The 11601-nt window shown below is 28.7% G+C and overlaps 1 protein-coding gene and 1 long non-coding RNA gene across 6 annotated transcripts; both read left to right on the forward strand.

Moving 5' to 3' along the window:
• Positions 1-2438: 2438 nt before the first annotated feature.
• Positions 2439-4081, forward strand: LOC115707680 (chalcone synthase-like). The gene is made up of 2 exons (XM_061108520.1): positions 2439-2676; positions 3162-4081. Exons 1-2 carry the CDS (start codon positions 2496-2498, stop codon positions 3935-3937), a joined length of 957 nt encoding a protein of 318 aa, XP_060964503.1. The 5' UTR covers positions 2439-2495; the 3' UTR covers positions 3938-4081.
• Positions 4082-6903: 2822 nt separating this feature from the next.
• Positions 6904-11298, forward strand: LOC115721956 (uncharacterized). Of its 5 annotated transcripts, none has more exons than XR_009685741.1 (6): positions 6904-7944; positions 8160-8481; positions 8567-8677; positions 8752-8837; positions 8925-10935; positions 11049-11298. It is a non-coding gene; the product is annotated as an uncharacterized LOC115721956 (long non-coding RNA). The 5 variants fall into 5 exon arrangements; XR_009685742.1 differs by lacking the exon at positions 11049-11298 and having other exon boundaries at positions 8925-8991; positions 9089-9248; XR_009685740.1 differs by lacking the exon at positions 11049-11298 and having other exon boundaries at positions 8160-8253; positions 8379-8481; positions 8925-9248.
• Positions 11299-11601: the final 303 nt, after the last annotated feature.

Below are 11601 nucleotides of genomic sequence, written 5' to 3' on the forward strand. Positions count from 1 at the left end.
AGATTTGCTTGAGTTAAAATTGTGATAGTGTAAGGTTGAGGCAGATAGTCGAAACTAGAGAGAGAAACTTCATCTTGTAATCTCTGAAAGTTTGTGAGGATTCTTGTAACCTTTTGGACATTGATATCAATAAAGATATGGTTGCTACTGTTCAAACCGAGATGTAGAACGTTGCACATGACTCAAACTCGTTAAACCTGGTGTTTTTCTTTTCTCTTTTACGACTAAATTTATTATTTAAATCTTGATCTTTTGGTATATTATTTCTTGATTGTGTTGCGTATTTGTTGGTCTTGTAAATTAAATCATAAGTCATTGATTGTTTCCATTTCGTACAACAATTACTATAAAATTTAAATTGTGAGAAAAAAATAAATATAAAAATTTTATATTAAATCACAAAATAAATATCATTAAAAAGTAATTTTTTTAAGGGAATTTTCATTTTCTATGGTCTTACAATGTGTAGATCATATAAAGACGATAATATATATTTATAATAGGTGTTAAGTATTATTGATGCCTAATAGTAATACTATTTTTTATTATATATAAGTAAATACTTACACATTAAAATTAGAAATTTTAGTAATTATCATAATAACTCTGCCTAAAAAATATCAATATAATAGTCATATATAGCCCACAGAATTAAATGAGTTTTCAATATTTTCGCCTAATTAATATACGAGACTTGCATAGTAGAATATGGTCCTCTTTGGCTAAATCTATTTGGTTATAGCTAAAATTGTAAGATCATTTCCAAACCAAAAAAAATTGTATTATATTTGTTACAAAAGCTTAATATGTAATATACATTATAATTTCTGTCTAAAAATACATAATTCAAGAATAATTTTTAATCTGTTATAAAAAATTAAATCTTAATTTTACTAGTATATAAATAAAAATAATTTTTAAATTGTAATTAGTTATACATTTTGTATGTCTCGTATTAAAAAAAATATACATCTATATAAGAATATTATATCTTAATAAAATATATAATTGTAAATTAATTATTCATGTACAATTAATAATTTTTTTCCAATTTATAATATATGTATAAATATTGTATTTATTCAAAAGTAATTTTATTATAATATAATATTAATGATTTTATTATAATATAATATTACAATTTTATTATAATACTTTTATTCAAAAATAATTTTATTATATAATATTAATGATTGTTTATTGTTATTGTTGTTACATTGATATTTTTTCGTGGTTTAATTTTTTTAGTGTAACTCTATTTAATTAAAACTCTCTGATTTATTTGATTCCAAATGTATTCTTAAATTAATAGATATGTATTTTTTTCTTGGATAGACATTGTATATTTCTATGTATTTGGTACAATATCAATAGTATTATGGTCCAATGTGAAATAGCAAGAGTTGGTATTTTTTTATAGATATTATTTTAAGGAAGTTGGAGTAAAATTAAATTTTTCATTAATGTTCATTTAATATTATTTAATATGTATAATATATTTTTTATATATATTTATATTTTTTATTTATTGAGTGCAGTGTATATAGGTCGTAGTATTATGACGTGTTAAAAATAGGATATAGACTCGACACAATTTATAAGCTCGGTATTTTTATACTGTACACAAATTTGTAGTGTTTTACTCGAGCTGATTTGTTTTTTTTTTTTTTAAACAGACTAACATATTTCTTATACGAGCTTGAATTCTCCACATTTTTCCATTTTATTAATTAGTGAGTTAAATACTAATTTATATTTGCTCTATTTAATAAATTTCTCTTCTATATAATTTTTTAACAATAATTACATATAATTATATAAAAAAAATAAGAAAAATTTACATGGTATACTAACTTTTGTCATATTTTTATAAAAGTACTGTCAGGCGGTATTTTTTATTTTTTTTTACTGTGTTTTTTTATAAGTTTCATACTACAGTATACTGTGTTAAGTTTTCACTGTTGTTCAACTGATATTTTTTAGTTGTTCTACTGTTGTTTTGAGTTGTTCTGTTTTGTGATTTAATGGTGTTTTATAAAATACAATTTTTTTAAAAAGATTTCTGAGTGACAGTATTTTTGTAAAAGTTAACCCAAATTCCAGTATTTTTGTAAGTTTTTCAAAAATAATTAAGTTATTAATTTTAATATTTAATATTATTTTAATTAATAACTAAATTTTATAAGTATTGTTATTATCAGATTATCAAGTTTTTTTTAAAGTGTCATATTTTCGAGTTAGTTTATTTGTGTTTACATGTCGCGTTCATGCTTATGCCCATATTTTTTGTATCGGTTTGGTGTGGTATAGCCAACTTCAAGACAAATAAAATAAAATAATTAATAGGAAATAGAAAGTATACAGAGTTGTTATTTTTTGACTATACCATAAACTCATAAAAATATTTATTTATAAATACCTCCCTCATATACACTCTTTCTATCAGAGGGAAACGTGAAGACATATTATAAAGACTCTATATAATATTGACAAACATGGAAGAAATCAAAGGAGTACTTAAAGCAAAGGATGTTGGTCGTTGTGTGGCAACAATCTTAGCCATTGGCACAGCCAATCCTTTGAGCTGTGTGAACCAAGATGAATTCTTACATAGTTATTTCAAACTCACCAACAATCACAACAACACATCGTTCAAAGAGCTCTTCACCCGCATTTGTAAGTAAATTATACATATACATATAGATTATATTACTGTTAGCATTTAAGATAAGGTGAATGGGATTTTATTTCTAGATACTATGTTAGAATTTACGATAAGGTAAGTGAGGTTTACTGGCAATGAGAGGAGTTGCTCATTCATATTATATATTTTATTATCTTTCTACACATTAACAACGTAAAAAACTCTAGCAATTACTAATATATATTTTGAATTATGATGAATATTAATTTTGAAATTTTCTTACCCTATATTTCAGGCAATAATTCAATGATAAAGAATCGTTACATGCATTTAACCGAAGATATCTTGAAAAAAAACCCAAACCTTTGTGACTATGCTGCCCAATCACTCAACACACGTCAAGATATTAAGATAAAAGAGATACCAAAGCTTGCTTAAAGAGCTGCAATGGTGGCCATTAAAGAATGGGGAAAACCAATATCCAACATAACTCACATAATTTTCCATTCATCAACAGGTGCAGCTGATATGCCAGGAGCTGACTACAAGCTCGTCAAGTCTCTCGGCCTCAACAGATCCATCAAGCGAATCATGCTCTACAATCTAGGCTGCTTTGCTGGTGGCACTGTCCTCCGCATAGCCAAGGACCTCGTGGAAAATAATCACGGGGCTTCTGTTCTCGCTGTTTGCGCTGAAATAACATCTATGGACGCGACCTTTGGCCGCTTATCTAAGGACGACAAGGGGCGCCTTGTGGGCCATGCGATATTCGGGGACGGTGCAGCTGCTCTTGTTATTGGTAATGCTGATGATCATGAAAACAAAGGGTTGTTTCAAATCGTTTCGACATCTCAAACTATTCTTGCTGACTCAGAAGGTTGTATTGAAGGACATATAAGAGAAGATGGTGTTACTTTTACTTTATCTCCACGAGTTCCAAAATTGATTGGTGACAATATTGAGATGTGTTTGGTGGAGGCTTTTACTCCATTTAAGATTAGTGATTGGAACTCGTTATTCTGGGTGGCGCATCCTGGTGGCGCGGCCATTCTTAGAGAGGTCGAGTCGAGAGTGGGGCTGGAACAGGAGAAGCTGAGGGCTTCATGGCATGTGTTGAGGGAGTATGGGAACATGTCAAGTGCATCAGTGTTTTTTATATTGGATGAGATGAGGAACAAGTCTTTGGAGGAGGGAAGGAAAACCACTGGTGAGGGGAAGAATTGGGGTGTTTTGTTTGGGTTTGGTCCAGGTCTAACTGTTGAGACTGTGGTGCTTCATAGTATTCCCATATAGGTTTTTTAATATATTTTTAAATATCAAAATGAAAACATACTACATCATGTTTATTCATATTATACATTTGTATTTGTAGATATGTGTATTTATTATATTATATATATTTAAAATGAATAAAATATATTAAAATTTGAAAAATAATATACTAAAACATTAGATATATATCCAATTGTGATCGGATCAGATGTTATTTTTAAATATCCAATTGGATCGGATCGGATGGTGGATGGGGTGTCAAAAATCCAATACATCCAACATCCAATCGAACTAATTAGTATTTTCATTTAGTTTGGATGAGTAATTAGATTTTATATTGTCATACGTCAAATCTATATGTATATATGAAAATTAACATTAAAGTTTTACTTTTTTTTTCTTGGATTGGATGGATCCAGTCCAATCCAATACATACTGGATCTAAAATATTGGATGGATCCGATCCAATCCAAAAAATACTAGGTCTAAAATATTAGATAAACCCAAATTAAACAAATAAATATATATGAAATACATCTAATGGATAAAACCGATCCAATCCAACATCCAATGGATGTTGGGGATCGATTGGATGACGAAATTAATTGGATTAGATCGAGTGGTAAAATTTAACATCTAATATATGATTGGATCGGATATAGATAAGCCTAAAAACATTGGATGTAATATAATGAACACTCCTAAAAATTAGTATGAATGCAAACAATAAAATAATGTATTTATGATTTTGTAAATTTGTATTATAATAAATGTCGTGTCTTTAATTTAGCCCAATATTTATTTGCTAAATTTATATTAATTTCTGGTATATTATTGGAGTATATACATATTTTTTTTAAATGAGCTATAATATTTTAGCTTTACATCTCCATGTACAGTATATGATTGAAAAATTCATTATTGTACCCTTTTTCACGGATATTAATTTGAAGGGTATAATGAATATATATATATATATAGCATTTCCTAGCTTATTTGAATCATATATTTAATATTTATTTAACAAAAGAAGAAATATAATATTCATTTTTCAATTTCTTTCGGCCTTGTTCCTCTCTCGTTGGGTGAGATACTCTAGTCTAGGCGTAGATCTCTCTCTCTTTCGTAGTTAGATTACGTTTCAAAAATGTTTTCGTTCCATTTTTAGAAGATTTTTCAATTTATAGATTTTTATTGTTTTTTTTAAAGAAAATCGATACAGGTTAAAAATAATAAAGGTAACAAAGTTACGCAACCAGAGGAGAATTTTCTTGCAGAGATACTCCAAGAGAACTAGACAATAAAACCATAATATCAGAAGGAAAAAAAAACCTCAAATCTAAGAGTTGTCATTTCCAATCCACTAATAAAGCACCTACAAAATAAAAAGGAAAAAATTAATACATAATAAATATTTAATGAAAATGAAATTTCTCTTATAAATAAAATAAAATAAAATATGAAAATTTTATAAAAATAGTCACATAGAATTCTCTAATGATACTAGAACTTATTTATTCTCATCTCCATTGCTGACGGTGACTACACTACATTTGATGTGTTATTATTAGAATAATTTGACCTTATAAAATTAAAACTAGCCATATATAATAACTTTACAAAATCAAAACTAGTCATGTTAGCCTTGCAAAACTAAAACTAGTTATACTAACCTTATAAAATTAAAACTAATTATACTGACCTTACAAAACCAAAAACTAGTCATACTAGCCTTACAAAACTAAAAAAAACAAGTATAGATTTTTATACTAGCCTTATAGATTTTTATTGTTAAGATAATTTTAATAGACATGTTAAAAGATATTATTTGTGCGCGGTATCTTTAAGTATTATGTCTTATATATGTATATGTAATTTAATATAATAATTTTAAAAAAAATATCATTAATTAATCGTAAAATACTATATTAGTAGATATTGTTAGGTATAATAACAATAATGATGTTGTAGGGAATAAGGTATGATCTTCATTGAAGTTTTGACGTGTTTAAATTGATTGCTTCGGTGTATTAGATTAGATAGGGCTAATGTATTGAATATAAAATGACGGTTGACTAGAGTTATGGCAATGTAATCTATATATGCACACTTCCATTACGAAGAAAAAAAAAACAAGGTATCTAGTATTAATTTTAGAAATGAAGTTGTATTAATTTCAATATAAATTTTTTCAAAAAATAATATTATAATATGGTTTTAAGGGAATTATTTTGTATATTATTTTAACTTATTTTTAAGGCTAATTAGTAATTTTCTCCCTCGAATTTTGACATGTACTAAATCATATTTCCTGAACTTTTTTAGCTGTTAAAAATTCTCCCTGAACTATTAAGATTGTTTGATTTAAGGACTTTTTTTCTAATTTTAGTAAAAAAATTCTAACATGGATGAAAGTTTAGGGGGCATGATTTAGTACGTATCAAAGTTTGAGGGGCATGATTTGGTAGATATCAAAGTCTGGAGAGCATGGTTAAGTACATAAACAATCACTGAAACAGTAAAAACAAAGTTAAAGCTTTAGTAAAAACATCTTCTACAATATTGTTCTCGAATGGGACATGAATAATTAGGGGTGTACGTCGGCCGGTTTGGTCAATTTACGTTATATTTTATTTAATCCAATGTAAAGATCAGGTTACAAAAATTTAAGTGCAACCCGCCCAATTAAGAAAAAAATTTCAACCCGCCCAATGAATTCGTCAGTTTAATCGGGTTCACCCGTCCAAACTGAAGACTAATGTTTATTTTTTTTCACATTCAATTGTTATATTTTAGTTATTGTGATAATGAAATAAATATAAAGATTGAATTTAAAATTCAAATTATACGTCATAAAAAAATATAGTAGTTTAAACTTTTTATCTTTTATAAATATGTACATAATTATATAATATATAGATTATATCTTTATATATTAAAAGTGCTTATCTAACGACATTTTAATAGGTTTGATCTCCCGTTAACAAATAAACTCAATAATTAAACCCAAAAAATTAAACAATTTTTTAAATATTAATACGGTTAATTATATTCTTATAAAAAAATATAAAAAAAAAATCTCTCTCATCTCAATCGTTTCATTCTCATACAGATGGACTTTTCACTCTTCCCTTTAATATGTACAAATTCCCGACTGCCTACAAACCTGCAAAGTCGTTAACATAAAAAAAAATATGTATAAATTCTCGATTGCCTACAAACCCGCCAAGTCATTCAGTCACGATTGAAGGCATAAATTCCGTCGCTTCAGTTGCTTGCAAAATGTTTTTCGCTGATTTGCGATTGGAGATGAATCCGTCCCAGCACCCCGCCGCCACAACTAGCCCCAAGCTCCGTAGATCTGACTCCAGATTTTTTTCAGTTAGTATCGGTTAGTATGTTGAATTTATTTATTTGAGTAATAATAACTTTTTTTTGGGGAATTTTCTATTTTTGGGATATACAGTTTGGATTTTTGTTGTAAAGTTTGGACTTTGTGTTGATCAGATTAGCTTACTTACAGTTACAGCGATAGAGAGAAAATCAATCTGGAAGGAGAGAATGAATGAGTATGAAAGGAAGGGGTTTTTGGGCGTTGGTTTCGTTCTTTTGTGTTTTGACTTTTATTCGCAAAAGCGGTGAAGTGAAATCTTTTTATTAGAACATATATATAAATATAAATTGTATTATATTATATATGAAAACTTATGTATGACAGTCTGGAACTTGGGACCCTTTGGGAAAACTCCAAAAACTCCATTAAATTACATAAGAGAACCGTCTGTATGTGCATTGGGTATATGTATTTGTTTTGACACTTCAATTAAAAAATAAATAAAGAAATTTTTTGGGTTTGCTACTACTCTTGATGACTATATTATTGGCCCATGATTAGAGTTTGTTAATGCAAATGATGATTGGTCTCTAAAGTTTGTCAGATTGGGAGTGTATCAATGATACAACCATTATTTACAGGAATAATCTTTCAGTTTCTGAGCGCTCCATGTACCCAACTGCCTATACATTTGGTAAGGGTGCTTTCATTACGACATTACCTTTCTGTGAAATTAGTTCTTTTTTGTCAATCAAATCTCTCTTTCTCTCTCTTTTTCTCAATTGGTCAAATGAAAGTACACCACATTGCTGGTTAGATTGGATATAAACTCAATTATAGGATGTTTTTTGTTTGACAATTTTTCAACAATGGGAATTTCTGATCTAACTTTTCTTCTTCTGGTAATAGACAAAGTATTTAGCTTTGATTCTTCCACAAGGCAGGTGTATCAAGAAGGAGCCAAGAATGTTGCTCTTTCAGTTGTCGGTGGTATAAATGGCGAGTACAGGACAAGCGCATAGCACCTTTTTCCTTTTGATTTTTTTCCCTTTGCTATTGTGTCATGAACTTTGCTTGAACACTGTTATTGAAAATAGATAAGCTTATTTTATGAAACTCGCTCTGCAGCGAGCATTTTCGCATAAGGACAAACAAGCAGTAGAAAGACATACACCATGAGTGGTATCACTGAGTATACAGTAGCAGATATATATATGATTACGTAGAGAAGGTAAGTTGTATACAATATAAATGGTCTTCGCCTTTTCTCGGATTTGGACTTTTGTTTTCTTACACAACAATAATTTTTAATGTAGCATAATGAAAAAGATTATGTTATGAAGCTTTCTGCCATGGAGATCTACAATGAATCTGTGAGAGACCTACTAAGTGCAAATAACACACTTAGACTTCTCGATGATCCGGAGGTGAAAATCATTTTGTCATGTGATGTTTAACTTTCTATGTGTTAATTTTGTACTCACTTTACCATTTATGATAGAGAGGGACCATCGTTGAAACTTGAAAGGCTGACAGAGGAAACACTAAGGGACCGGAACCATTTCAAAGAACTCTCTGTTTGTGAAGGTAAGGATGTATATACTCTTCTTCCCAATGTATAACTGAGAGGGGGCGTTGTTAAAGTTTTAACATCTACATTACTTGTTTTTACAGCTCAAAGACAAATAGGTGAGACATCACTTAATGAAGCTAGCTCAAGTCGCATCAGATTATTCGACTGGTATGACTGCATGTTATCACCTCAAAGTTCATATCTCACCACCACTTGATAACTACTTTTTCTTGCATCACAATATTATGATGTGGTTTTTTCTGAGATAATTGAAAGCTCAACTCGCGAGTTTTTAGAAAGAGACTCTTTTTAGGTAGAATCAATTCACCATTCAAGCAGCTGAACCAATGGAGAATTAGGAAGAAGTTTCACAATACTCTTTTTAGTTTTTCTAATAATATTCCATATATTAAGACTTTTTTTAAATAATTTTTTCTTTTATTTTAAGATAGCACATGTTCTTTAATTTTTTTTTTTGCTTTAAATTTTAGCAAACTTATATCTTGTTGCTCTTTTTTTTTTTTTTTTTTTGAGTCAAAGTGAAAATTTTATTTAAACACTTTCAGCCATTACAATAGACTTGAAACCAGCAGAGACATTATGCTGATTAAAAACACAATCTGACGAAAAACAAGACTCTCTAGCAAGACAATGAGCAGCCCTATTTGCAGATCGTTTAACAAATTTTAACGAAACATTATTCAAAGACGAAATTAAAGCCCGACAATCCCCAACAAGTAATCCAAACTGAGAAGGCATTAAAATTGAGCTATTAATAGCTTGTACCACCACCAGAGCATCAGTTTCAATTACGACATTGGACCATTGCTTTCTTTCTATCCAACTCAAGGCCTCCTTAATGCCAATTGTCTCGGCAATTTCTGGTTTAACCACTCCAAACCGAGAAGCAGAAATGGCTTCAAGAAGCATTCCACTCACATACCCAATTAATATCTTGTTGCTCTTAATTTTCTATAAATAAGTAATAAATATTATTTTCTTATGATTTATATATACCCAATTATATTTTACTAACCAAATATAATAGAACAAATATTACTTTAATACAACAAATCATTCACATAATCCTTTAGTTACAGAAATCTAAATAAAAATAAAGAACTAAACTTTAAATAAAACTAATATTTACGTGCCTCGGCACGTAACTTCTATAAAACAGGGTGGGCTTAGAATGCATTTAATGAAAATGCTAAACTCAAGGTGAAACAGAAAGAGGATGAGAAGCTGTGGAATGGCTTAGAATCTAAATTTCTTACGAAAACACTACGATCAACTCACTGAAACTTTAAAGCAATTAGCCAGTCAAGTTCATGATGGTACATACATTATGGATATATATACAATATATTTGGAGCTCTATTTTTCTATTCTGTTTTTATTACGAGTTTAATGTTATTGAAAGGAAAAGAATGCTAATTGTAGTTTCCTTCTTTTAATAGCTGAGAAAGATAAGGAGTTATTTGAAGGCAAACTGTCTGCAAATGCAAATGTTCTTGATGATTTGAATCAGCAAATGAATTAATTTGTTGCAAAATCATCCAATATAGGTTATGATACCACTGATTTTGTAAATTATTGGACGAATTTTTAATATTCTCTTAATTATTGCTACTATATATTTGTGTTTGTTGGGGGAATAACTTCCATGGTTGTTTTTATCCTATTTCATGATTGGATTAGATGTAATTAGAATATTTATGATCAACTTTCTTCTGCTATATATCTTTGCCAAAGTATCATTTTTTTTCTTTTTAGTTTTTGCTTGCTTTAGATGGAAACTAGGAAGGTGAAAGTTTCCTTTAATTTTTGATTATTTATTTCTGTATAACCCACTAATTAATATTGTTTGTATTATAGAGGGAGTAAGAGAAGAATCACATCTTTTAGTTTTATAAGATTTGTTTTTGTATTAGTCACAATGGTGTTTTTTTGATATAGATTCTTGGATAAGAGTCATTAGACATAATTTTTTGAGTATTTCATTTCAAATTGAAGAAAGTAGACTACATCAATGATGACTCTGTTGGCTTAAAAGAAACAGTGTGTTGAAGCATAATATTGGAACTTGAAAAGCTTGTCCCTTCAATCTAGGTATTATATTGCTCTAACTATAAGCATTTTTACTCTATATTTGTGCTTAGGGCTGTGAACGTTTGGCTTACTATGTGATTTCGACTAATCTTGTTACTTATCTTATGAAAAAGCTGCACGAAAGAAATGTCTCGGCAGTAAGAAATGGTACCACTTGGGGAGGAACTTGCTACCTTGCACCTCGTACCAGAGCCATCATGGCAAATGCTTATGGGGAAAAATATTAGACTATTGGTATTTTATCCACAATTTACTTTATTCAACTTTTTTTCAATCTAAAACCCATGTACCTGTATGCTTTGAGGACACTTATATGACATGCTGTCATTTTCATTCCAACATTGAATATAATAAATTCTCAAACTTATTTTATGATTATGATTCATTATAATAAATTCTCAAATTAACAATCATCAATATAAATATTCAAGTATCAATATAAATATTCAAGTATGAATAAATAAGAACAATTCAAAATCAGAACAAATAAATATTCAAGTATTTCAATAAATTCATAAACAAATAAATCAGAACAATTCAAAATCTCAAATCAAGAAAATTAAAAGTTTAGATTTATAATCTTTACAAATATGAAAAACTTAAATAGATCTATTTACCATTGTTGTTGCCGTTGCTTAATTACTGAATTCTTAAACAAAAACCACT

This window comes from Cannabis sativa, chromosome 1 (assembly GCF_029168945.1).
Source record: "Cannabis sativa cultivar Pink pepper isolate KNU-18-1 chromosome 1, ASM2916894v1, whole genome shotgun sequence".
In the NCBI taxonomy this organism is placed as follows: Eukaryota; Viridiplantae; Streptophyta; class Magnoliopsida; order Rosales; family Cannabaceae; genus Cannabis; species Cannabis sativa.